The following is a 26465-nucleotide window of genomic DNA, read 5'->3' on the forward strand; positions in this document are numbered from 1 at the left end:
GAGTGAAACCTGTTCTCAGCTTGTAGCTTGCAGCCAGGACAGAGGAGGGCTTTCTTGCTGTGTGACATCTGTGTGACATCGCTGTAAGAGTGCCAACCTCAGAGCCCACCAGCTCCCCACCCCTCATCCTTCCAACCCGAGTCTGCCCTGGAAGCAAACTCCCTTCCCCCAGGCAGCATTCAGGCTGTCTGCCTATCAGCCAGTGACCCAAAAGACCTGCCCCCCCCCCCCCCCCCCGTGACCTGTTCTGGGCCCAATGAGAGGTGCTGGAGGAGGTGGCCTTGAGGCCGCGGATCTCTATTCTCCTGGCCCCTGACTGTCGGGTTGACTCACACCGGCCTCACCTCAGTCTCTGCAGACATGTCCAGCCTCCAGGCACTGTGCTCCGGCCTGCCCCTGCGACCCCTCCCAGAAAACCGGGGCCGCCGGGCTGGAGTGCCCCATGCCCCAGTGAGGACCCCGGGCCTCAGCCCTGCGGAAGAGAAGGTAACCACTCCCACCCGGGCCTCCAAGGGCTCCAGGGACCTGCTTGGTGCTTGCTTCATTCTTCCTCCTCACACCACAGCCACCCGCCCTGCCTCCAATGGTGGCTCCAAGGAAGGTGGGGTTGTGTGTGTGCCAGACCCTGTCACCTGGTGTTATTCCTCAGGTGAGGCTGGTCACCTTCATTGTCAGCTTCCTCCTCTCCCTGGGGGTCAGGAGTGGAGCAGAAGTTCCCCTGGCAGACAGATGATTTCTTCTGAGGGTGTCTAGATGCCATGTCACCTCACTAGCACACAGCATACTCCCCAAGTCACCTCACCAGAACCCAGGATCCTTCCATCACCTGGGAATGCCAAGAGATTTGGGAACCAAGGTGAGGGGTGTTGCCTTGGGCTTGGAATTATTGTCCCCAGTTACAGATGAGGACATGGGCTCAAGGTCACCCAGCAGTGGTGGTGTCTCTGTGGTCACTTCTAGGGGAGGAGTAAGAGGCGGGGTGTGAAGTGGCCTCTGCTTGGCTGTGAAGCTGACCTGCCCCAAACACTGCAGGGTGACTCTTCTCCTTTGTCCTGCCCTCAAACCTCCCTGGGACCTGGGACCGCAGCTGTGTGTTCCCTTTCCCTGTGGAGGACATGGCCCATGGCCATGCTGGGGAGAGCAGGCAGGACAGACTAGATAGCCCCTCATCTGGTGACCCCATTTGACTAACCCAAGGAAATGGGCCCAATGAGGAAGGTGCTTGCCAGCCATTCCCAAGCTGCTAGTAACGAAGCTGCCTGACTAAGGCAAGTCACTGACCCCCGGTGGGCCAGCTTTTCTGAAAGATACACAGAAGTATGATCACTTCCCATAGACACCACTGGCCTCAGAAATACTGCGCCTAAGCTTCCCCAAGCCCCCCCCCGGGAGTCCTGCTTGGAGGTCGCTGGGGATGGTGGCAAAGGTTGTCCTAAGAGATGAAGCATTTCCAGGCAAGGTGGGGCTGGTGTTGCAAGAACTGGGGGCAGGATGGAGTGGGGAGGGGGCTGGGCTCCTGTCCCTGCTGAAGTAACATTCCTGCAAGTTAATGGGTTGCTGGGCCAATACCTCTTCCCCCATCTTCACCTCCATTCCATGCTGAGCACCACAAGGGCCAGGAAGACCCTGCCACCTGCAGGCATCTTTACTGACTCAGTATGCACTCCTGTGCTGCAGTGTAAGGGCAGGAGCGGATAGAGCGTGCCTTCCAAGGCTGCTGGGCTGCAGAACCGCCAATGGCAGCGAAAAGAAAAAGAAGGGGCACGCCAGGGTCTCTAGCCACGGCAGAACTCCAGACACATGTGCCACCATGTGCATTTGGCTTGCATGGGTACTGGGGAATTGAACCTGGGTCCTTAGGCTTCACAGGCAAGCACCTTAACAGCTAATCCCCTTAAGGTAATTTTACAATATAAAAAAGTGAAATAAAAATTATGGACTTCAGGGGCTGGAGAGATGGCTTAGTGGTTAAGGTGTTCGCTTGCAAAGCCAAAGGATCCCGGTTCGATTCTCCAGGACCCAAGTAAGCCAAATGCACAAGGGGTGCATATATCTGGAGTTCGTTTGCAGTGGCTGGAGGCCCATTTGACTGACCCAAGGAAACGGGCCCAATGAGGAAGGTGCCTGCCAGCCATTCCCAAGCTGGTAGCTCTGAAGCTCTCTCTCAAATATATAAATAAATAAAAAATTTAAAAGTATGGACTTCATAGCTAACCTACCTAGTTTATCGATATATTCTTCCAGAACAGTCCATTCACCTATAAGATACACATGTCCTCTCTTCATGCCCTTCAAAAGGCCAGTGAAAACATTCTATGTACCTTAGGGATTTCCAGATGTTCCAGATAAGTGCATTGGGGTGACTGGCTCATCACTTCTGTATGAGTGCTTATCCTTTCATTATCTGGATGGACAAAGGGTTTTGCCTCAGTCTTCTTTAGTGGCTCTCTGTTTAAGTAAGGCGTGTGTTCTATTACATGTCAGTCAGCACACTCAGACATGAGCAGTTCCTCCATTAGAAATGTCCTCAGGAGCTGGAGAGATGGCTTAGCGGTTAAGGTGCTTGCCTGCAAAGCCAAAGGACCCAGGTTCAATTCCCCAGAAAACACATAAGCCAGATGCACCAGGTGGTGCATACATCTGGGTTCATTTGCAGTGGCTGGAGGCCCTGGTGCATGTCCATTCTCTCTCTCTCTCTCTCTCCAACAAATAAAAGTAAAATAGACACTAAATTTTTAGCAATGTCCTCAGTATCCTATGCATCACTGTCCTCTGGGTGTGATTTCTCTTGTGACCTTTTCCCCCACACCTTGCCTTACCCATAGGGGCTGAGCTGGGCATCAGATGCCAGAGCTGAGCCCTTCCTCACAGTGCCCATCACTCCAAGGACACCAGCACATTCTTGGCCCTTGCTGAAACAAAGCAGACTGCCTTCTGGGGGTAGGAAACAGCAAGAAGAAGGGGTGAGGTCTGTAATCAGGGAAGGCTTTCTGAGGAGGACAAAGCAAGTGTTCTCAGACAAAGCAGAGTTACTGTTTCTAGGTAGAGTAGAGGCAATACGGATGTCAGGGAGAAGGCCCAGGACACAGGCCTCAGGGTGGCCTAGGGCCCGCAGCCTGGCTGCCTCTCGCATCTCTCTTCCTAGCTGGCACTGAGGAATGCCCTACGCTACTTCCCTCCTGACGTCCAGGAGACACTGGCCCCAGAGTTCGCCCAGGAGCTGCGACTTTTTGGGCACATCTACATGTACCGGTTCTGCCCCAGCATGGAAATGAGGTTAGCAGTGGTGGGCGCATCTTCAAAAGGGGCTGTGCTGTGCCCAAGTCAGGAGCCCCAGGGAGGAATTCATTCTGTCTTGAGTTGCGGGGGGGGACACATGAAAGTGGGAAGTAGGATGTGGGACATGGGACAGTGGGTTGACCTCCTTGTGCAGAGAGAGGGGGTGCTGGGCTGTCCTCTGTGGGAATCTAGAGCTGGCCTACACACCCTTTAGGTCTGGCCAGCACATCGTGTTCTTATTATTAGACAGTTCTCTGCCCTAGACAGTCAGTCCTCTGTGACTCGGGAACTAAAATGTGCACAAAGTTCTTTTGGGACACCATGTCTTGTTGATCTGCCAGAGGTTGGGGAGAACTGGGTGGGAACCATCGGTGACTGGGAATCAATAACATCTCCAGTGAGGTTCTCACAGTGTTGCACAGGGCATCATGGGAAGTTTTGTGAGAATGCAGAGTGCTGGGCTTCTGGCCCAGCAGCTGTAGACAAGGTTGAAAATCTGCATTTGTGACAGCTCCTAGGTGATGCCACCATCTCCGTCACTGAAAACCAGTGTTATCCTGAATATCCCAGAGAGTCTTTTTTCCCCATGAGTCAGGAGACACTTCCCTCATTCCCCTGTACACCTGACCTGGTGCCTGCCATAGAATTGGTGCCCAGCAGTGTTTGATGAATGAATGAATGAATGAATGAATGAAAGAACAAGTTAATAAACTGCCCAAAGATGGAAGGTTCTAGAAAGCAGACATCAGCTCTCTTTGCAGTCAGCTCTTTCCCAGGTGCCAAGAGGAAGGGAAGGTGGCTGGGGGAGTGCTGGGCCTGAGCTCCCTGTTCTGGGTGTCCTGTCCTAGACAAGTGGGAGCTCAAGCCCCTGAGCTCTTGGTGGCTCCACAGACCCTGCTTCCCTCTCCTAAGCATGTGCCACACCTGCTGAGCTAGATGCTGGGCTTGGCCAGAGAGGATGCTGCACCCTAACAGGAAGGAAGGCTTGACTCAGCCCTTATCGCCCTGCTGCTGGACTTCCCCTTGCAGGGCCTACCCAATTGAGCAGTACCCCTGCCGGACACGGGCAGCTGCAGCCATCATGCACATGATCATGAATAACCTGGACCCTGCTGTGGCCCAGGTAACAACCGGGAGACTGAGGTCCAGGTAACACCCGGGAGAGTGGGAGACTAAGTCCCCACACTGGCCAGCTGAAACGAGACATGAGGCCCGTATAGTTAACAAATGCAGTACAAGGTGTCCCTGTATTCTTCTCCCAGGTTCTCTCCAGTGGCTTCGCTGACTGGGACACCAACACCGATCCAATGCATACACACCTGCAATCTTAAATTTGCTAACAACCACATGAAAAATAGAAAGAAGCAGATTAATAATATATTTTATGCTGGGCATGGTGGCACATGCCTTTAATTCCAGCACTTGGGAGGCAGAGGTAGAAGGATTGCCATGGGTTTGAGGCCACCCTGAGACTACATAGTGAATTCCATAGCCTGAGCTACATGAGGCCCTACCTTGGAAAAACCAAAACCAAAACCCAAAACAAAAATAAATAAATAAATATATATATATATATATATATATATATATATAGTTTTATCCTAACATTTTTATTTTAACATGTAGTGAGATATTTTATATTCCTCCTTTCCTACTGAGTCTTGACACTGAGATGCATTTTCCATATACAGCCATGCTCAATAGCCCATGTGGCCCATGGCACCATATTGGGTGGCATAGATCATTCACATGCTCCAGATGGGCTTTCTCCCTTGCCCCCATGTCCTTGCCCCTTGATCATAGGTGAGGGTAGAGCCCTTCTTCTCTTGTCCATAGCCCCATTTCAGACAGCACTATGTCTTCTCCAGTTTCCACAGGAGCTGGTGACCTATGGAGGTAATGGACAGGTGTTCAGCAACTGGGCTCAGGTACAGTGGCCAGAAAGAAGGTCGGCAACCCCTGGCTTTGCTTCTCCGGTGCCTGGAGGCCCACACAGGCGGTTACCTGGGATGATTCACTTATAAGGAGGGCCAGGAGTGGCATTATGGGAGACACCAGGAATCCCTGGAGTGTAAAGGGGACAGGTCCACTAGGAAGGACCACAGGGCCTGGGTTTGGCTTGAGGGGTCTATGTGGGGCACCCATTCTCACAGAGCTCTGCATGCATGCTCTCCCAACAGTTTTGGCTGACCATGTCCTACTTGTCGAAGATGACTGAGGAACAAACTTTGGTCATGTACAGTGGACATCCATTAGGCCTCTTCCCCAGCAGCCCTGGAGCCCCACGGCTAATCATCACCAATGGGATGGTGGGTATGAGGCAGTGAGCACAGGGCTGGGCTCAGGAGATGGGGTGCTGTGAAAGACGAGGAGAGACAGGAGCCTCTGGCACCATTGCCTCATCCCCATGCCTGTTCCCTCCTTCTTTTCTAGGTCATTCCGAACTATTCCTCCAGGACAGAATATGAGAAGATGTTCGCCTTGGGGGTCACCATGTAAGTTGCTATGTCAGCTCGTCACCATGGTGTCTACCTTAGACTTGCCTCACTGTGGACAGTGTGGAGATGTTAAACACGATTTTAGAAAACATTACCACACACAGTGGTGGTAGCTTCATTTGTCTTACGTAAATGCTTACATTAGAAAACACAAGATAGCCAAAGATTATACAATTTTGGGTTCTGTCTTTTTGAAATGTTTCTATTATAAGCAATTTCAGGCATGTAGAAACTTGAAAAATATTCAGAGAATTCCATTAAAATTCTGTGATGAATATGCTTATATTCCCTTTAGCACTTCTGCCATCTGTCCCTCTGTCCATCCACAGTCTGTGAGAGTGCACCTTCCAACCAGGAGTGAGAAGGAGCAGGAGGAGGCCTCTTAGAGGCAGGAACCTAGAAGGAGAGATATGAACTTGACACTTTCCACAGAGAAAAACAAGTGGCATGGAGCCCCTGAGAGTTCCCTAGTTCTCAGGAAGGAGCAAAATTGAGCCAGAAGCAAATGCCACTGCTCCTATCATGTCAAAAATTGGTGTTTGTGGGCTGGAGAGATGGCTTAGTGGTTAAGACACTTGCCTCCAAAGCCAAAGGTTCGGTTCCCCAGGACCCACGTAAGCTAGATGGCACAAAGTGGCACGTGCATCTGGAGTTCATTTGCAACAGCTGGCAGCCCTGGTGTGCCCATTCTCTGTCTCTGTCTTTGTCTCTCTCTCTCTCTTTCTGTGTGTGTGTGTCTCTCTCTCTCTCTCAAATAAATACAAATAAAAATAAATTTAAAAAATAGGTTTGCTAATTAGCAAGCAATGGGAATGGCCACATTCATGCATTGCTGGTAACCATCACTGGGGACTTGATGCTATCTATTAATATTGAAATACCTCTAGCCAGACCTCCCCCCATGGGTTCTACCCCAGGACACAGCCCACAAGTGGAGAGAGGTGAGAAGGCTCACACCACGGCAGCTGTTCATGTGGCAAAGCCAGAGTCGTCCCAGTTTCCAGGAGGGGTGGAGAATATTGAGGCTTTGGATGCTGTCTGCTGTGAAGCCAGGACCAGGAATGAGGAGAGTCTGTGTGTGTTGTCCTGATGTGGAAAGGACCCCAGGCGGTTACAGGGGGACAAGCTGCAGAAATAACACCTGAAGAAGGAGGAGGCGGTATTTAAGTGACGACACAGCAGAGACCTCTCGGGCACAGCAACACACTGCATGCTGTCCATGGAGGTGGACCACGCGGCACTGCACGGGTCTGATGTGTGCAGTGGGCGGCTGCTGACAGGCCTGTGCGCCGCCGCCACAGCCTCACAGTGCCCAGCCTCCTGGCCAGGGTTCCCACTCCCGTAGGAAAGCGCCTCTCCATGAGGCCTACGTGGCGTCACGTGACTGGATCCTGCACAAAGATGCTCTCCGCGTCCCATGGAGCTCACATGTCCTGCATTCATCGCTTTTGTGCACGAGCATTTCGGCCTCCGACTTGGGCCTCTGCCGATACACCTGCTGAGAACAGCCTATGTCTGTCTTCATGTGGGCTCTAGAATATAACGTGGTGTGCCGCCTGGCCCAACCGTTCCCAGCATGATTTTTTTCTTATCAATTATGTGACCATTTTTTAGGAGTGCAAAATCTGTTTATAAAATGGTTAAAGCTGGACGTGGTGGCACACGCCTTTAATCCCAGCACTCGGGAGGCAGAGGTAGGAGGATTGCCATGAGTTTGAGGCCACCCTGAGACTCCATAGTGAATTCCAGGTCAGCCTGGGCTAAAGTGAGACCCTACCTTGCAAAAACAAAACAAAACAAAACAAACAAACAAACAAACAAACAGTTAGGTAGGCAGAAGTGGTCCAGAATTGGGCTATAACCTATTAGGTTCTTACCTTTTTATTTTATTTGACTTTAACCTTTAAATTGTTTTGGTTAGCATATAGATAAATGGGCTTTATTGTGATGTTTTCATATATGTATGTCATTAGACTTAGTTCTTATTCATACACACCCAACTGTTCCCTATCTTTCCTTCTTGCTGATTCCATAACTCCCCCCAAATAGTCTCGTTTCTGTTTTCATGACATGTATGTCCATCACCCTCTTTTGTGCTGCTTCTGCCTCCCTTTAGACCCCTTTCTACTTTCATGACACACACACATTCAAATCTATATTCCACACATGAGAGAAATCGTGCAATATTTGTCTTTCTGAGCCTGCCTTATTACGGGTAACAGAATGATCTCCCGTTCCATCCACTGGCATAACAAAGAAGCATTCTTTCTGAACCTCCCAAGAGGGTGGGAAAGTGTGTCTGGTGTCCAGCTGTTGTTCTCGTCCTCTGTGTCCAGGTATGGCCAGATGACAGCAGGCAGCTACTGCTACATCGGTCCGCAGGGAATCGTCCATGGCACTGTGGTGAGAATGGGCTGCACCTGGCTGAGAGAGGGGTCCCCAAGGGTGGACGTGCCAGGAATGGACGGTGACCACCTTGTCTCCCTGCCTGCAGCTCACCGTGCTGAATGCTGGTCGTCGATACCTGGGCGTCGAGAACTTGGCTGGGAAGGTCTTTGTCACCTCTGGGCTTGGTGGGATGAGTGGAGCTCAAGCCAAGGCTGCGGTCATTGTGGGGTGCATCGGGGTGATAGCAGAGGTGAGCTGAGAAGTTTCTGTCTGCCCATCCATCACCCTTGACTTTCTTCCTCCTTCCTGCCTCCGTCTTTCTTCTTCCTTCCTCTATCCTTCCTTCTTTTCCTTCTTTCCCTTCCTTCCTTCCTTCTATTTTTCCTTCCCTGCCTTCTTTCCTCTTCTATCTTTCTTTCCTTCTTCCTTTCTTCTTTCCTACCATGCTTGGTCATGCCCAAATACAATCTCTAGCCTTTCCTCAAGACTTTCTTGACCACCCATGCTGGGCAGGTCCCCACTGCAGCACATGCATGTTTTCCAAATGCCCAAAACCGACCTCCATGCTTGCTGACTGCCACCCCACGGAGCTGGGGAAGTCTGTTTACACGCCCTGCTACCCTGCTTGCCACCAGATAAGGAACCCAGATGAAAGAGAATAACTTGGTATATATGCCCCTTCCAAAGGAGCACCTCAAAGTCAGGTGGAGAAGGCAAAGGGCTCCCCAGCAGAGGCAGACAAGGAGCTCCCCAATAGAGTTGTGCACAGGTATCTTACTCTAGTGGATCTCACATCTTTAGTAGATGCCAAGGAGCAAAAGGAAAGCAAGAGGTAGAGGAAGGGAAGAATTTGAGATGAACCTTCGGGACACACCACAGTGTGACCTTAGTTGACACCATGTCTGTGTAAACATACCTTAGCTTGTTATGACTGCGTTGGGCTGCAGGTAACAGAAAATGCTTCTTCTCATGTAACCAACAGTGCTGGCACTATTTGGCAGCTCAGTAATGTCAGAGCCTATATCTCTTGGTTCTCCTGGGCTATCCTCATGAATATAAGATTGCTACACCCTCCCCAGCCGTCCCATTCAGGCGGGAGGAAAGAAGGGAAGTGTCGGCCATGACTGACTCTCAGCAGGAAAGTCATGTCTCAAAAACGCCGTTTCTCTCCTTGGGCAGCTTGGATCAGACAGATGCTCTTATCTACAAAGGAAGGAGAGAAGGCATAGATGCTGTGGTTAGTTTGGAAGTTGTTCATTTCCGGGGCTGAGTACAGGGTCACCCTGAGCGGAAACCGGAGCTCTGTTGACAGGGAGGAGGAGGAATAAACCGTGGGCAGTAGCTCATAGTGTCCGCCCTGGGGCTGCATTATGAAAGTGGGTGGGGTTCATGGGGGTGACACTTCCCTAGAGCTATGCTGAGGGTGAGGTGTAATAGGTGGCCCTCTGTCTCATGGTCCCAGGTTGACAAAGCCGCCCTTGTGAAACGCCACCAGCAAGGCTGGCTGATGGAAGTGACGGACAACTTGGACCATTGCATTAAGAGACTCAGGTACACCTGGATCCACGTGTGACTCAGACCTCGTGACCCCAAGTGTCGGAAGCACAGGAAAGGGAGCACGTGCCAAGGCCAGGGTGTAGGGCTGCCTGGACTGGGCCTGACATCTGGCTACAGGTGGGCCACACACCAAGTGCTGCCCAGAGGTCCTTACTGGGGAGGTGCCAAGGGAAGGATCTCTGGAGATTCCGTTTCCCACTGGCTTTTGCCGTTGCTGTGTGGGAGGCCAGTGGGCTTGTTTCCTGCGTCGTCAGACAGGGCTCGGTCTGGTGGGGTTTGGATCTTTCTCCTAGTGTCAGCCAGCGGCGGAAGAGTGTCTGCTTCTCACTCTGTCGTCTCGGGATCTAGCCCACCCCAGTGCTCGCCTGCTGAGAGGACAGCCATGGAGATGGTGGTCTGTTCCCTGAGCCCCCTGGGAGAGAGGCAGTGTCCAGAGCCCACAGACATACCCCGTGGAGCTCCACAGGGCCCTTCTGCCTGACCACGTACTGCTTCTCTTGTATTCCTGTAGCCTACTCGGCCTCTTATATGCTCCCATCTTCTATTCGATTCAGTTATTTCCTTACTTATCACGTAGTTCTAAGGGTTGAATCTAGTGCCTCATGTATCTTAGACAAAGTGCTATACCAGTTAGCCATAATACAGCCCTTCTTTCTTTTCTTTAAAAAATATATTTTTGGGCTGGAGAGATAGCTTAGTGGTTAAGTGCTTGCCTATGAAGCCTAAGGACCCCAGTTCAAGGCTCGATTCCCCAGGACCCACATTAGCCAGATGCACAAGGGGGCGCATGCATCTGGAGTTTGCAGTGGCTGGAGGCACTGGTGCGCCCATTCTCTCCCCCTCCCCCCATCTATCTATCTACCTCTTTCTCTTTCTGTCACTTTCAAATAAATAAATAAAAATAAACATTTGGGCTGGAGAGATGGCTTAGCAGTTAAGTGCTTGGCCTGTGAAGCCTCAGGACCCTGGTCCGAGGCTCTGTTCCCCAGGACCCACGTTAGCCAGATGCACAAGGGGGCGCACACATCTGGAGTTCGGTTGCAGTGGCTGGAGGCCCTGGCGTGCCCATTCTCTCTCTCTGCCTCTTTCTGTCTCTCTCTCTCTAATAAATAAATAAATAAAAATTAAAAAAACAAATTTTAAAATATATTTTGTTTATTTACTTATTTGAGAGAGGGGGGAGAAGAGAGACAGATATATATATATATATGGAGAGAGAGAGAGCACGAGGGGGGGGGGTAGAATGGGCACACCAGGGCCTCTAACCACTGCAAATGAACTCCAGATGCATGAGCCACCTTGTGCATCTGGATTATGTGGGCACTGGGGATTTGAACCTGCATCCTTAAGCTTCGCAGACAAGTGCCTTAACTGCTACGTCTCTCTATCCCTTTTTTTAAAAAAAACTTTTTCTTAAATTTTGAGGCCAGGAGTCACTGCAGCCCAGGCTGACCTGGGATTCACTCTGTAGTACCAGGCTAATCTTGAATTCATGATGATCCTCTCACCTCAGTCTCCTGAATGCTGGAACTAAAGGCATGTGCCACCATGGCCGGCACCTTCTTTATTTTTGTTTTGAGAAATCTTGCTGTGTTGCCCAGGCTGAACTTGAACTTGAGATTCTCTTTCCTCAAACTTTCAAGTGCTGGATGGCAGATGTATGTCACTATGCTTGGCTTACTCCCATCTTCTGCTTGCCAAAATATACTTTGATTTCCTTGTCTTTGGCCTTCAGCCTTCCTTACCAGTGAGTTCTGTGAAGACCTTCATTAGAGTCCAGCCATCTATAGTCCAATGATCCCAGTCCCCCCAGAAATGACCATCACCACTGCAGACCAGTTCTCTCTCCTGGGCCATTCCTGCACTTTCCCTTCCTAGTGTCTTGGGGACATATCTCCTGTGTCTACAGGCCCACCTTCATGCACAGCCCTTTGGTGGCCTCCTGGCTCTGCCAGTATTGAGCTCCGTAAGCATGAGGGGCTGGGACAGGATATCCCAGGCAGGTGTTGAGTATCTCTTTTGCTCTTCTGTCTTTCTAGAGAAGCAAGGGAAAGGAAGGAAGTGCTCAGCCTCGGTTACCATGGCAACGTGGTGGATCTTTGGTAGGTAGGAGTTGGTGACTTGGAGACCCCAAGGGAGGCTCTGCTCCAGCTGACCAGGTGATCCCAGGACACGAGCATCAAGCCTCAGGCCTGTGCCTCCTGGGATGCTCAGCATCCTTGGCCAAGTTCACATGAACTTCTTGCCTGTACCCTTTCCAAGTGGGACGTAGTTCCTGCCTAGGGGCTGTGTGGGTGGGAACATGGGCAGCCTCGCGCCTGCAGCCTGCCAGAGTCAGCCCTGACCATGCCCCCACTTCTCTAGGGAGCGCCTGGTCCACGAACTGGACACGACGGGGGAGCTCTTGGTGGATCTAGGGTCAGACCAGACCTCTTGCCACAACCCATTCAACGGCGGCTATTACCCGGTGCAGCTCAGCTTCGTGGAAGCTCAGAGTCTCATGGCCTCCAACCCCGCTGCTTTCAAGCACCTGGTGCAGGAAAGGTAGGGGCGGGCAAGGGCTGTGTGGACAGAGTAGGCGGACGTGCGGGCCTGGTTCTTGGGTGGACAGCTGTGCGACCTTGCACAAAACCCTAACCTCTCAGACCTTTGGTTTTCTTTTATCCGAGGGGGTTTATGGACACAAATCCCTCTTGGGAGTTAGGAGACAAACTGAAGTGTATTTGCCCATTCCCCAGGGCAACTTCCTCACAAAGGGATGTGGGTGAATGCTGGGTCACACGTGGTACCCCACCTGTTACATGTTTCCCCCCAGGGCCTGATGGGGAATGGTGGTTTAGGGATGGGTTAGATCTTGAGGGGTACAGAGGTTTAAACAGACATGGGGGGGATCAGGAGCATTCTGAGCACATGGTGCTGGGTGGGGGATGGTGGGACACAATGAACCTGGAGAAGGCCGGCTGGCTGTTTAGGCGGAGAGGCTGAAGTGGGGCGCTGGGGAAAATGTGACAGTTGGGGAGCTGAACACCTTCTTGTTCCAGCCTGAGAAGGCACGTCTCAGCCATCAACAGGTTGGCCCAGGAGAAGTTCTTTTTTTGGGACTATGGCAACGCTTTCCTCCTGGAGGCTCAGAGAGCAGGTAGGTGAAGGAGAAAGCTGGGCAGGCAATGCCTGGCACCTGTGTGGCCTTCCCTGGCCTAGCCCCTCTCTCCCAACTCACACCTATGGCTTAGCTACATAGTCATCCAGAGAGAGCCCAGGGGGTTTCACTGTGCCTCTGCCCTAACCTTACTTCCAGAGGCTCATGCACCAGATGGCCAGCTTCTGTGAGCCTCAGTTTCTCCATGTGCTTTAGAAACGGTCAGTGCCCTGGACAAGGCAGGCACAGGTGTGGGGATCCAGCCCTGGGGTGACATGGAGCAGCTTTCCTTGCCCAGCAAGCTTCCTTCCCAGCAAGATTCATTCACAGAATAACAAGCCCAGAGTCCCTTGCGGGAGACGTCCTTCCCAGCCTGCCTCCCTGGCCACTGCCGGCTCTGGTTGGCCTCTAAATGGTGCCCCTAACACAGATGTTGAGTTTGTGGGTGCACACATCAATGCCCTGCACCAAGGCAGCATGCGCTCCACACTTTTACTTAGTTCACCCAAAGAAAGACCTGGCAGCTCTCTCCCCAGGCGTTTCTGGAACCCTCTGTTTAAGCCACCATGTGCGGTGGTCTTGGGTGCTCATGTAGGTGGGTGATTCTGTGCACAGGAGCAGACGTGGAGAAGAAAGGTGCCAACAAGACGGAATTCCGCTACCCCTCCTACGTGCAGCACATTATGGGGTGAGTGACGGCTGGCCCAATGTGGGGTGCCTTCGGCCTGGGAAGCCCTGGCTGAAGAGCATCTGTCCCTGCAGGGACATATTCTCCCAGGGGTTTGGGCCTTTCCGCTGGGTGTGCACGTCGGGGGATCCCCGGGACCTGGCTGTCACAGACCAGCTGGCCACATCGGTGTTGGAGAAGGCCATTGAAGATGGAGGTAACACGGTTGGGTGGCAGGTGCTTAAAAGCAGGTGGTCTCCCAAATCTCCTGCCTCCATAGGGTACCTGGGGGTTGGTGGCAGACTTCATGGACCCCAGGCCCTAGTGATTTCCCTGAGTCACCTGGGTATAAAGGGACGCTGTCCTGAGCCAGGTGACTCAGGGAAGTCGCTAGGGTCCGGGGTCCATGAAGGTCCACGCACACACCAGTTCTCACACTGCCCCAGCCCTGTGCTCAGTTCTGTATCAACTGCTGGTCACAAGTGGCTGAAAGCCATGGTGTCAGTCAGCTCTCTGCCACTGTGGCATATTTTAATTATTTTTATTTTTAGAGATACACAGAGTGAGACAGACAGACAGAGAGAATTGGCACACCAGGGCCTCAGTCACTGCAATTGAACTCCAGACACTTATGCCACCTAGTGGACATGTGCGACCTTGTGCTTGCCTTGCTTTTGTACATCTGACTTATGTGGGATCCGGAGAGTTGAACATGGGTCCTTAGGCTTCACAGACAAGCACCTTAACCACTAAGCCATCTCCCCAGTCCTGTGGCAGAATTTTTGAGAAAACCAATTTTTCTTTTAAAGAAAGGAAGTTTTGATTTGGCTCTCAGGTGATGATACCATGAACCAGGGAGTAAGGGGGAGAGAAGGGACTGAAATCCCATAATCCCCTTCAAGGCCACACCTCCAATGACCTCCCTTTCTCCAACTAGGCTCCACTTCCTAAAGGTTCCATCACCTCCCCATAGTGCCACAGGGTGACAACTAACCCCCAACACATGCTCTTTGGAGGGAATTTCCTTCCTTTTTTAAAAAATTAAAAATATCTTATTTTTATTTATTTATTTGACAGAGAAAGGGAGAGAGAGAGAAAGAATGGGCGTGTCAGGGCCTCCAGCCACTGTAAACAAACTCCAGATGCATGTGCCCTCTCATGCATCTGGCTAATGTGGGTCCTGGGGAATCAAACCTGAGTCCTTTGGCTTTGCAGGCAAATGCCTTAACCACTAAGCCATCCCTCTAGCCCTTAAAAAATTTTATTGGGATCTTTAATATATGAACACATGTCAAATTAGCCATATTTCCATCATGTTTGTCCCCTCTTCCTGGCCCCATTTCACTGAGGGTTCTCCCCAGCCCGGGTATTGGTAATCACTGTGGGGTCATGACTGCACCAGTCAGTCACTCTTGTGTGTGGGGGGGGCATTGGATAATGCTTCACAGTACACCTTCCTGCCCTGTGGCTCTTACATTCTATCTGTCCTCCTTCTGCAATGTTCTCTGAGCCTTGGAAGGTTTGTTACAAATATCCTTTAGTGTTGAGCTCTCAGCAGCCTCTGATTTTCTACCTTGATGAGTTTTGAGTCTCCTCAGTGTCTACCACCATCTCCTTGGGGAAGGTTATCTGGCCCACAGTGAGGGCAGCACTCATATTTAATCCAATACTTCCTGTGCGAAGTCTCCTGGGACCTGGTGGGTGTGACAGAGGTGACTCATCTCAAGCTTGGTGCTCAGCTTTCTCTTCTTTGGAGGACATTTCAGATGCAGGCTATGACGGCCTCTCCAAGTAGGGGAAGCAGACCTGGGTGACTAAGCAGTCACCACCACTGCTTGCTGGGCAGCACTTGACATGCGGTGGCATGTCCTCTCTGACCCAGCTTCTTTCCTGCATGTCACGTCCCGGGTGCACTTGAGCAGCAATCTTGTTTGATGAGTTTCTGATCCACTTCAGTGGCCTTTTGTGAGTGTGCCATCCCTGTGCTGGGCTCCGTGCCCATCTACCAGGTCTACTTGTGTTCTCTGTGCTTCTGTGTCTCCCAGATTCATCTTGGGTTGCAGACGCAGCATACTGGCCCTATCAGCTGGAGCGACTGAGGTCTTTCTGTCTACATGTCCCGGCTCTTGTCTTAGAGGACACTGTCCTTGTAGAATGCATTTGACATTGGTGGCCACGTGCAAAAGAAAAAGCAAACAGGAAACTCCTTCAGTTGTCAGAGTTTTACTTCTGTGTCTTGGTGGCTTTTCTGCAGGTCTGGAAGGGCTATGGCCTGTGTGAGTCAGTCAGCCTTTGCTGCTTGCTCTAAGACCCTAGAGCTCATTTGACGCTGCTACCCACTTCAGGTTCAAGAGGCTGTGGTAGGGGGTCTAGAAAATAGAGTTCTAGGACCAGAGAACCAGGAGAAAGGTAGCCAGGCCACCAAATGGAAGGAGCAAAACCAAATAGAGGAAAATAGTCAGGTTTTGTGTTGGGAAAATGGGTCCAATGTGTCCCACACTTCCCTGGCGCAGAACCGTTGCCCAGCCCTAAGCAGACTGGGTTAAGTGTCTATCATCCAATCCTCCAAAAAGGAGGCCGGCATTGTCATACCCACTGATGCCCATGGTGTAAATACTCCCAGGCATCTGCCTGCAACTGGACTTGCTTTGTGTAGAGCAGAAGTATGCCAGCCTGAAGAGCCTGCACTAGGCAGATGCAACAGATACATGTGACCTCCAGGGTGTAGATCACAGTAAAAGGCCATAGAGCAGTGATACGTTCAACTGCTATGTTCATTTTGAATATAATTTTCAAAGCCAAGTTCAGTTAAGTAAGATACTGTTATCTGTGCTAACCACTGACTCACAACTCCTACATTAGCGGTCTGCTCTAACAAGCTACCGTCCACCTCCACTCACCCTGCTGGGATAGACCAGGTGGTTCCCACCTCAGGGCCTTTGCACTGGCTGTTCCCTCTGCCTGGAACTCGCTCCCCCAGAGCTTTGTGTGGCTAGCTCTTTCTTACTATTTAGGACCTTAACTTTCTGGGGAGTCTTTTGTCTCCCTAGCCCACCACCCTAGTGACTATCTCATCACACTATTATTGCCTTCATAGCTAACCACAGATCTTGCTCCTGTGCCTGGCATGGTGTCTGGCACACAGTAGGTGCTCAATAGTTGCTCAGTGAAAGGAATAAATGTGTTAGCCATGGGCTGCACAGTCTCACACACTAATTCATGCCATCATAAGCCCTGCTGGTTCCCAAAGTCAGGGAGGATTATACATGTGCATTCCATGGGCTCCAGACCCTTGTAGCAAGTGACCAGCAGAAAGGAGAATTGGGGCCCTGGCAGTTGCTCCCAGGGCCAGTGATGCCCTCTTTCCCTCTCCCCACAGTGAAGGCATCCGTGAAGTTGCAGTACACAGACAACATCCGTTGGATTCGAGAGGCCTCCAAGCACCAGCTGGTGAGAGCTCAGCCTGGGTAGGAGGGGGCATGGGTGGAGGCTGCAGAGTCCTGGGGAGACTGAGCTCTTGAAAGTCTGCTGAGAGGAGGGGTGCAGCACCCAGCTTACCAGACCCAGCACCCCATGGGTTGGATACCTTGCCCAGGAAAGAGAGAGAAAGAAGTTGGAGCCTTATAAAAGGTAGTCTGGGTGGCAACATGGAGAAACGCAAACCCCAGGGTGCTGCTAATGAGAGTGTATAGCCATGGTACTCAGCCATCCATTGTCCCTCGCTGACTGTGTTCTTAGAGGGGATGAGAGCAGGTCTCAAGGTCACATTGTACTTACAAGTTTATAGCATCAATACTTAGCCATAGCTAAAATGCAAAAGCAGTCCATCCCTCACTATGTTCCTAGAGGGAATGGGGACAGGTGTCAAGGTCACATTGTACGCGCAAGTTTATAGCATCAATACTTAGCCATAGCTAAAATGCAAAAGCAATCCATCCCTCACTGACTATGTTCCTAGAGGGACTGGGGACAGGTCTCAAGGTCACATTGTATGCACAAGTTTATAGCATCAATACTTAGCCATAGCTAAAATGCAAAAGCAATCCGGGAGTCCATTGATACACATGGATATGCAAGCCACCCCCCCTTACAATGCAGTCCTACTTAGCCACAACACTGGAAAGGTGTCCTGCCACATAGGCCACCTGGATGAGCTGTGGGGACATGGCATGGAGGGAAGTAAGCCAGTTACAAGATTGCAGGAGTCACTTACAGGAGGTCCTTAGAGTGGTCAGATTCATGGACAGGAAGTAACATGGTAAGCATCAGGCACTGGGGGCTGGAGCTGAGTGTTAGTGTTTAAGGCCTACTGAGCTTCAGCCTGTGAAGATGGAATGTTCTAGAGATGGCTGTGTGTGGACTTCATGGCATTGAGCCATGCCCTGATGGTTAAGATGATCAACTTTATGGTATGTGTCATTTACCAATTTTATAAAAATGAAGAAAATAGGGCTGGGAGATTTCTTAGTGGTTAAAGCTTACTACATAATGTGAAGCCCAGAGTTTGGATTCCTTGCATCCATGTGAAGCTGGGCACACAGCAGTGCCCTTATCTATAATTCCAACATGCCTATGGGAGTCAGATCAGGAGAAACCCAAAGCTTGTGTGCCAGCTAGTCTGGCCGTTGAGACCCTGCCTCAAACAAGGTGCATTTTAAAACCTGACACCCTAAGGTTGTCCTTTGTCACACATAAACATAGTAAACACATATGTACACACTTAAAAAAAAGATCATTTTAAAAAGTGAAGAAAAGCTCAGTGTGGTGCTTCACAGAATCCCAGCACTCCTATTCTAGAGGCTGAGTGAGGCAGAAAGATCACTCCGAGTTTAAGAACAGCCTGTGGTTAGAGTGAGATCTTACCTGGAACAAACCAAAACAGAAGACAACCAAAAATAGAAAGAAAGAAAGAAAGAAAGAAAGAAAGAAAGAAAGAAAGAAAGAAAGAAAGAAAGAAAGAAAGGAAAGGAAGGAAGGAAGAAAGAGAGAGAGAGAGAAGGAAAGAAAGACAAAAGAAAAACTGAAGAAAATAAAAAGGAGGCTTGGGGGCTCTGAGGCAATAAACAGGCTCCTTCTTACACAGGTTAGTCTGCAGCTAGCCCTTGGGGAGGGGTCCTACAGGAGAAAGAGCACAGTTCCCAAGCTGAAGCTGGCTCTCTGACAGTCTCAGCTGGGTCTTGTCACCTTTTGCCCACTCCCTGGTCCAGCTCAGCAGGCAGCAGCAACAGAGATACAGCCGCTTTTTGGAGACACTTGGTTTCTCAGCCTCAGCACCACTGACATTTAGGGAAGATGCACTTTTTAAAATCACCACAAAATATATGTGAATACAGAGCTTACCATCTTAGCTGTCATATGAAACTTTAGGGCCTTATGGGCACGCATGCAGGCAGTATTTGTCTTTCTGTGTGACCAGCATCCATGTTGTAGCATGTGTCAGAATGTCCATGCTTTTCTGAAAGATTTAGTTACACTGTGTTTGTGCATGTGCATGTGCGCACATGCCCCGGGCCTCTTGCCCCTGCAAACAAATGCCAGGGGCTTGCTCCACTTTTCCCACCCAACTTACAGAGAATTGAATCCAGGCCAACAGGCAAGCAAGCACTATTTTTCTTTTTTTTTTTTTTGAGGCAAGCTTCCCAGACTGGCCTTTTTCTTTTTATGAGAGAGAGAGAATTGGCACATGCCAGGGCCTCCAGCCATGGCAGCAGACACATGCGCCCCCTTGTGCACATGTGTGACATTGCACACTTATGTCACTGCATATCTGGCTTACATGGGAACTGGAGTCAAACATGAGTCCTTAGGCTTCGCAAGCAAGTGCCTTAACCGTTAAGCCATCTCCCCAGCCCACAAGCAAGCTTTACCTTTAACAGGCCCTTCCTTGCTTTTTAAGGCTGAAATGATACAGTTGTCTTTCAATATCCATGAGGGATTGGTTTCAAGACCGCTCTGGATACCAAACCCCACAGATGCTCATGTTCCTTATATTCAATGGCCTAGCATTTGTACAGAATCTACAAACATCTTCCATATGTCTTCAACCATCTCTGGAAGACTTAATGCTATGATCATGCAAATGATATGTAAATAGTGACTGTATTAGGTAGGAAATGACCAGAAGAAAAAAGCCCTGTGGTGCACTGTAGGTTTCTTTCTGACTCTTCTTGGCCTACGGTCGGTGCCGAAGCCGGAACCATACACTGTAGCCCACTGTCTGCAGAGACCGTTGCTTCATGCTCAGCTGTAGGTAGGACACTTGCATCACTTCCATCTCTTGTTTCTTAAGAATAATGCTGCTGGTTCATGGGTATGCAAATACCTTAGCCCCTGGGGGCTGATTATTCTCTGTAGTATAAACCATTGTAGGTGTATGCAGCATCCCTGCCTTTGTTACTGACACCTCAATACATCTGTAGTACCTATAGCCATTGCCTGGTTGAGAAGCATGGGGCTAAGGAACAGCTTGTTTTCAGTCTTGGAAGGTTTTCACTATTCCCTTCCGGAAGTACAATGTATGAGATGGACAAAGATAGATGCACAGGTGGGTCCAAGTCCCAGTGGGTGAGGAGGTTACTCCATATCTCTGGGTCTCACTCTTCTCATGTGTAAAATGGAGTTCAGATGAGGACTTTGAATCATAAGACTCATAGCTGCGGACTGTGGGGAGAGCACTTGGGGCAAGCCAGATTTAAGCTGATGTTTAGGACTATGAAAGGACTCCAGTGCCCAGAACTAGGGCCTCCCTTGGGCACAGGGAATCAGGGTCTCTCAGACTCTTCCAGGGAAGAACCCTCAGAGTGATAGATTATGCAATGGCATCTGGTGGCCCAGAACTCATGAGAGGCCCATGTAGTGGCCCGCCAGTATGGCTGCCTAGTGGACTGGATGTGAGGATGTGCGCAGCAGGTCCCCAGAATTTACAGTTGCCATGTGTCTCGGGGTTATCCAGGGTTTCACTAGACAGGCCATCAGGCTGTGTTGGGCTGAGTCACATGGGCCTAGTGTCACCTGTATTTCCCCGAAGTGTGCCTGACTCTTGGCTGAGGGACTTTTTCAATCTTCTTTCCACAGGTGGTTGGCTCCCAGGCGAGAATCCTATACTCAGACCAGAAGGGCCGTGTGGCCATTGCCATGGCCATTAACCAAGCCATTGCCAATGGCAAGATCAAGGTGACTTACCCTGGGCTTCTGGACTCTCTCACTGCAGTCCCTGCCTGAGACTTTCCTCCTGTGTCCCAACCTGCTCATCTCATCTGTCCAGCCTTCTGGGACAGGCCTGCCACCCAGCCTCAGCAGCCAGGGGTGGAGGAGCAGTTAGCCAGTCTCTACTGAGGAACATTTGCCTTACCCTCACTGAGGCCCCAATGAAACCCTTGTAGGGAAACCAGGTTTTACTGAAGGCCTCAGACTGTGTGGAGCAGAAAGGCAGAGATGCTCAGAGATGAGCTGTCCTGTGACCCATTCTGTGCTTGGGAGCAAGGGGCGGGGAAGGTGACTGGGAAGGGGCTGGCATTCTCTCAGGATCCCATATCTGAGTATGCATCATTGTGGTGAAGAAATGAGGGGGAGAAGCTAGGCAGACACAGATCCTGACACCGTCCTTTTTGCTATGGCCCAGATAAGTCAGCTGCCCACTCTGAACCTCAGTTTCCTTGTTCTATGTAAAGAATGTCATACAGAAACCTGAATGTGCAGGGAGAGGATTGAGTTGGCTTTCACAAAAGTCACATCACACATCTTTCCTGAGTTACCATTTTCCAGCCACAGTAAACTGACAGTTTTTGCCCACTGTCCTCCTACCTCCGTGGACCCAGAACTCTGGGCGCACTTGCTTGAAGGAGCCATTGCTCCTCTGTGTTCTGTCTGTTCTGGCCCTACGCTTGCTCAGGCCACGCTGTTCCTGCCAGCATCTCTGCCGGAAGTGCCAGAAATGTTGAGCAAATGTGAAGGTGAAACAAAGAAGTGTAAGGGGCCTTCCCTATCGATGGGCCAGAGGCTGGGGTGGCATTGGCAGAATGACAGCAGTCTTCAGTGCTTTGGGGACCACAGGCAGCATGTACCTCTGCTGGGCACTTCCCGGAAGTCTGCTGTGTTTGCGCAGGCTGTGAAGAAACCTCACTTGCTGGCCTCTGAGGCAGCCAGTCTCCGGTACAGCAGCAATGGACTATATATACATACATCCACTCCCTCCCTCCTTCATCCACTGGGAGGCTGCTTGATGGAGCTCCTCACCTATACTGGTGTCCAGGGACACAGCAGAGGACAGAATGGATGTAGCCCAGCCTCATGCCTAGTATAATAAAGGGAACAGACTGTACAAACTGTAGGTGTAAGTTAGGAGATAGTGACAGTTGATCAGGAGCCCAGGGAAAAATATGAACCAAGGGGATGAGGCGGAGGAGCATGGGTGACCAAGCATTGATCTGAGCCCTGAATGGTCAGAAGGTGCCAGAGGTGAATTTGGGGGACAGCATGGCCTGCTTGAGGAGGGTAAGGACAGTGAGAGAGCCTCTGAGATCAGTGTGGTCTCCCAGCCTCTTAGCAGGCTGCATTTGGAAAGTCCCTGAAATTCCAGGGTCATCGGGGGGAGGGGGGTTGGGAAGTCTAACCATGTCTCCTTCACTGGACCTTCGGAGGAAGGTTCCAGGGCTCAGGGATAGGAACAGTGCTGCCTCACTGGAGCCACTCTGCAGTCTCCGTGGTCACTGGGGACTTCTCCCTTCCTGACTAAAGGAGCACACCCGTGTCTATGTCTGTCTCAGCTCCAGCTTGTTAGACCACGGTCCTCTCTGCCCTGGCTTCTTCCCTCTGTTTTCATATACCTCCATGGAGAAGTCACAGGGAGAAGCCACCTTTATGATAGTGCCAGGCTGTCCTCCACCATGCTCTTTCCACCTCCAGGGCTGGCAGTGCTTTACCAAGCGGCTGCAAAGCAGCAAAGCAGCTGCCATGCCTGCCAGGTTCCTGAGGGTTCCGAGCTCTGCCCTCACATACACGAGATAATCAAACTCCATGTGTTTGCTTTCTCCACGTGACAAGTCTCTGTCCTGACAGACACCACCAACACAAAGGCTCCTATCAATTACTTTGTCCAGGAAACAAAAACCCAGACAGGGGAGGTGACCTGTCCAAGGTCACACAGGGAGTTCCATCTAAGCTCCCAGCTTCCTGGGGAACTGATTTTTCCCCAGCTGTGACTAAGACCGGTATCCCCCACCACACCCCCACCCCAGGGCTGTCTGCCAGCCCCCTTTCCTCACTGCAAAGTCTCTGGGACCAAGTCTCCCAAGGACGGAGTCCTGTCCTGGCCTTAGCATGTGTGGATGCACATGCCAGCTTGTGAGCTTACAAGCTCTGTGATGTAGGGCTCAGGTTTCTTGGCTACGAAGTGGGCATAATAACAGTCTCGCTGCCTGGAGAGAGTTGTTGAGAGACCCCATGCGTTCTCATCAGCGTAGCACGTAGGCGCCGCTGGGTACATGAACCCATTAATAGTTGCCGATGGAACAAGAAGTGGTTTGCGCTGTGCTGTGTCTTCCTGGAATGGGCCTGTTTTCAAGGGGGAGGAGTCCCAAGAGCTTCTGGAATGGCCTCTTATCTTCTGCCTCGGGTTGGGCAGCCCTGGCGGCCCCTGTTGGTTGACATCATATCTTCCCTCACTACAGGCACCAGTGGTCCTGAGCCGTGACCACCACGATGTGAGCGGCACCGACAGCCCCTTCAGGGAGACTTCCAACATTTACGATGGTTCTGCCTTCTGTGCAGGTAAGGACGACCAAAAGCAGTGTCTAAGTTTACCATTAGCTGCACGAGGAGGGCCATGCCTCTCGTCCGAGCTGCTCAGGAGGCTGAGGTGGGAACACTGTTTGAGCCTGGGTTCTAGTCCAGCCAAGGCAATGTGGAGACACTTCATCTCAATATGAAGCTAATCAGTTTAATGTGAGGTTTTGATGTTAGTACTCACTAGGCTCCTTCATTTAGTTTCCATGTCATGACAGGTGTTCTGACATGTGAGAGACAGTGTAAGGTGACCAACTCAGGATGAGAAGGTTCTGGAATGTATGGCTTTCAGATTTTTTTTTTTTTTTCGAGGTAGGGTCTCACTTTAGCCCAGGCTGACCTGGAATTCCCTGTGTAGTCTCAGGGTGGCCTCAAACTCACAGCAATCCTACCTGTGCCTCCTGAGTGCTGGGATTAAAGACATGTGCCACCATACCCAGCTTGGCTTTCAATTTTAAACTTGGGCTGGTGCCAGGCAAATTGGGACAGCTGGGTACCCTAGACTGTGATATTCATCTGACCTGGTCACTGGCTGGTGACTTTGGGGCTCTAAGGGAGAAAGTATTTTCTATATTTTAGACCTGTGGCCTCTTCTCTCCAGGCTCATGACCCTTCTCCCTCCTCATAGTCCAGCACCAGGAGAAGGACAGCTTTCTTAGGGATTGCCCCTGATCTGTGTGAGAATAATGGTGTGACCCACTTTCACCTTATGCCCAGGGATGTCATGGTGATGGCAGTTTCAGGCCGACTTACATCCACCCTTCAGCAACACATTAGGTGCTTGGGAGGCAACCAGCCAGGGCTCTGCATCCTTGCAAGTGCCTGGCTCCCCAGTGCAAACAGTGCAAAGCTGCTGAGGGAAGCCAGGCATGAAAGAGTGGAGAACAAGAATGTGTTCGTGACTTACAATTGGTGAGGAAGCAGTGGGACAGCTGCCCCTCCTGCCAGTGACCCCCAGCAAAGAAGCCAGGGATGCTTACTGGGGAAATTCCTCCACGTTCACATGGGAAGACTCCTTACAACTGAGCATGCTCAGTTGGTGCTCAGACAACTTCATAGTCCACATTCAAGAAGGGGTGGGCAGGAATGCCTCCTGGGTGGAAAATTGAATATAATAATCAGCACATTTTGCTCTAAGTCATCAAACACAGTGAGTCAGAATCCCTTTGGCTGGTTACTTATGAGTTTCTCAGGAGGGCCTTATCTGAAGCAGGAAACTGGAAGGCATGTTGCCCATCATTTAAAGGGGGCAGCAACAGCCCACTGTGCACCAGTGATGACCCCTAAAAGTACCCGTCTAGCAGCCAACATGAGGGTCTCGTTTCTTTGATGGTGGTCTCCATAGTTTCATGCGTTTATGACTGAGCCTTGTTTTTTAATATTTTATTTATGTATGTATTTAGTTAGTTAGAGAAAGAGGCAGAGAAAGAATGGGCACTCCAGGGCCTCCAGCCACTGCAAATGAACTCCAGAAACATGCACCCCCTTGTGCATCTGTAAGCCTCGTATTCAATCCCTAGTAAGTGTAGCCTTTGGGAGGTGGAGCCTTGCTGGAGGTGTGTCACTGGGATGAGACTTGAGGCTTACTAGCCCAGCCCACTGGGTGTTCAGAGCTAGCTCACTCTTGCTGCTTCTGCCCAACTGATATGTGATGGCGTGCGCCAGCCCTTTTTTTCCATGCTTTCCCCACCATGATGAACTTCTTGGAACTAGAAGCCAAAATAAATCCTTACCTTCCATAAGTTGCTTCTGGTCAGGTGTTTTGTCCCATCAACAAGAAGGTAACTGCTATAGATGGAGGTTAAAAAAAAAAAACAAAACAACAACTCATTCATTTGCAATCTCTCCCCTGTTCTTTTTAAAGAGGTACATTATTTTTTTTAATTTTATATTTATTGATTTGACAGAGAAAGAGGGAGAGAGACAGAGAGAGAATGGGCATGCTGGGGCCTCCAGCCACTGCAAACGAACTCCAGATGCGTGCACTCCTTGTGCATCTGGCTAACGTGGGTCCTGGGGAATGGGTCCTTTGGCTTTGCAGGCAAATACCTTGACCACTAAGTCATTCCTTCAGCCCTCTCCCCTGTTTTATAAAATGTATTTTGTTTTTTAAATATTTTATTCATTTATTTGAAAGATGGATAGAAATTGAAAGACAGAGAGTGTGTATGGGCATACCAAGGCCTTCTGACACTGCAAACGAACTCCAGATGCATGTGCTACTTTGTGCACCTGACTTTTTGTGGGCACTAGGGAATTGAACCCGGGATATCAGGCTTTGCAAACAAATTCCTTTAACCACCGAGTCATCTCTCCACCCTAAAATTTGTGTGTATGTGTGTGTGTGCATATGCATATGAGTGCATGTGTGCTACAGCACATGTATGGAGGTCAAAGGTCAACCTCAGCATGTCCATCCTCTACTTTCTACCATTTTTTGCTTTTGATTTACCACTGGAGAAGCCTACAAACTTCTGGATTCTCTGGCATTGCCTCCCATTGTAGCAGGAGCATTGGGGATCACAGATGTGTGTGCTGCTTTGCATCCAACTTTACGTGGGGGCTGGGGAATTGAACCCAGGCAGGTAGGCTTTGCAAGCAAGAACCTTTAACCACTGAGCAATCCTCCCAGGGCTATTTTGGCAGGGGTGGGGAGGTTCAAGGTAATCTTCCTCTAGCCAAGGCTGACCTGGGATTCACTCTGTAGTCTCAGGGTAACCTCAAACTCATGTCAATCCTCCCACTTCTGCCACCCAAGCGCTGGGATTAAAGGCATGCACCACCATGCCAGGTCTGTTTTGTTTTAGGGAGAAAGTATTGCTCTCTGCCCCAGCTCTTTTGGCTTCTAGGTGTTCAGTGCCAGTCTGGCTGTGGATGATAGGCTCAGTTTCTTCCACTTCTGCTTGGGCTTTCCAAACACAAATTATTACTGCTTTGGGGGTCCCCTGTCTCTGTTCCCTACTTGCCTACTGTCAGTGTTCTTCCTGAGCCGCATTCTGAGCCTGGCCTGGCTGGCCCCCAGGACCCCTTAATGTAAAGAATGATGGGTCATGATTTCCCTATTTCTGCAGACATGGCCGTGCAGAACTTTGTGGGAGATGCCTGTCGTGGAGCCACCTGGGTCGCACTTCACAACGGAGGGGGCGTAGGCTGG

At 50.6% G+C, this 26465-nt stretch overlaps 1 protein-coding gene across 1 annotated transcript in view; it reads left to right on the forward strand.

The window, feature by feature from the left end:
- The first annotated feature begins 360 nt into the window (after window positions 1-360).
- Window positions 361-26465, forward strand: part of Uroc1 (urocanate hydratase 1) — a 33596-nt gene continuing 7491 nt past the window's right edge. Inside the window, exons 1-18 of the mRNA XM_004671677.2 lie at window positions 361-486; window positions 3146-3276; window positions 4309-4402; window positions 5148-5207; window positions 5460-5588; window positions 5713-5774; window positions 8114-8180; window positions 8272-8415; window positions 9628-9716; window positions 11762-11824; window positions 12087-12266; window positions 12764-12861; window positions 13477-13549; window positions 13624-13745; window positions 16908-16978; window positions 20603-20701; window positions 23197-23296; window positions 26383-26464. Of these exons, the coding sequence (XP_004671734.2) occupies window positions 361-486; window positions 3146-3276; window positions 4309-4402; window positions 5148-5207; window positions 5460-5588; window positions 5713-5774; window positions 8114-8180; window positions 8272-8415; window positions 9628-9716; window positions 11762-11824; window positions 12087-12266; window positions 12764-12861; window positions 13477-13549; window positions 13624-13745; window positions 16908-16978; window positions 20603-20701; window positions 23197-23296; window positions 26383-26464 (1790 nt within the window). The remainder of the gene's footprint in view (window positions 487-3145; window positions 3277-4308; window positions 4403-5147; window positions 5208-5459; window positions 5589-5712; window positions 5775-8113; window positions 8181-8271; window positions 8416-9627; window positions 9717-11761; window positions 11825-12086; window positions 12267-12763; window positions 12862-13476; window positions 13550-13623; window positions 13746-16907; window positions 16979-20602; window positions 20702-23196; window positions 23297-26382; window position 26465) is intronic.

This window comes from Jaculus jaculus, chromosome 6, assembly GCF_020740685.1.
Source record: "Jaculus jaculus isolate mJacJac1 chromosome 6, mJacJac1.mat.Y.cur, whole genome shotgun sequence".
NCBI lineage: Eukaryota > Metazoa > Chordata > Mammalia > Rodentia > Dipodidae > Jaculus > Jaculus jaculus.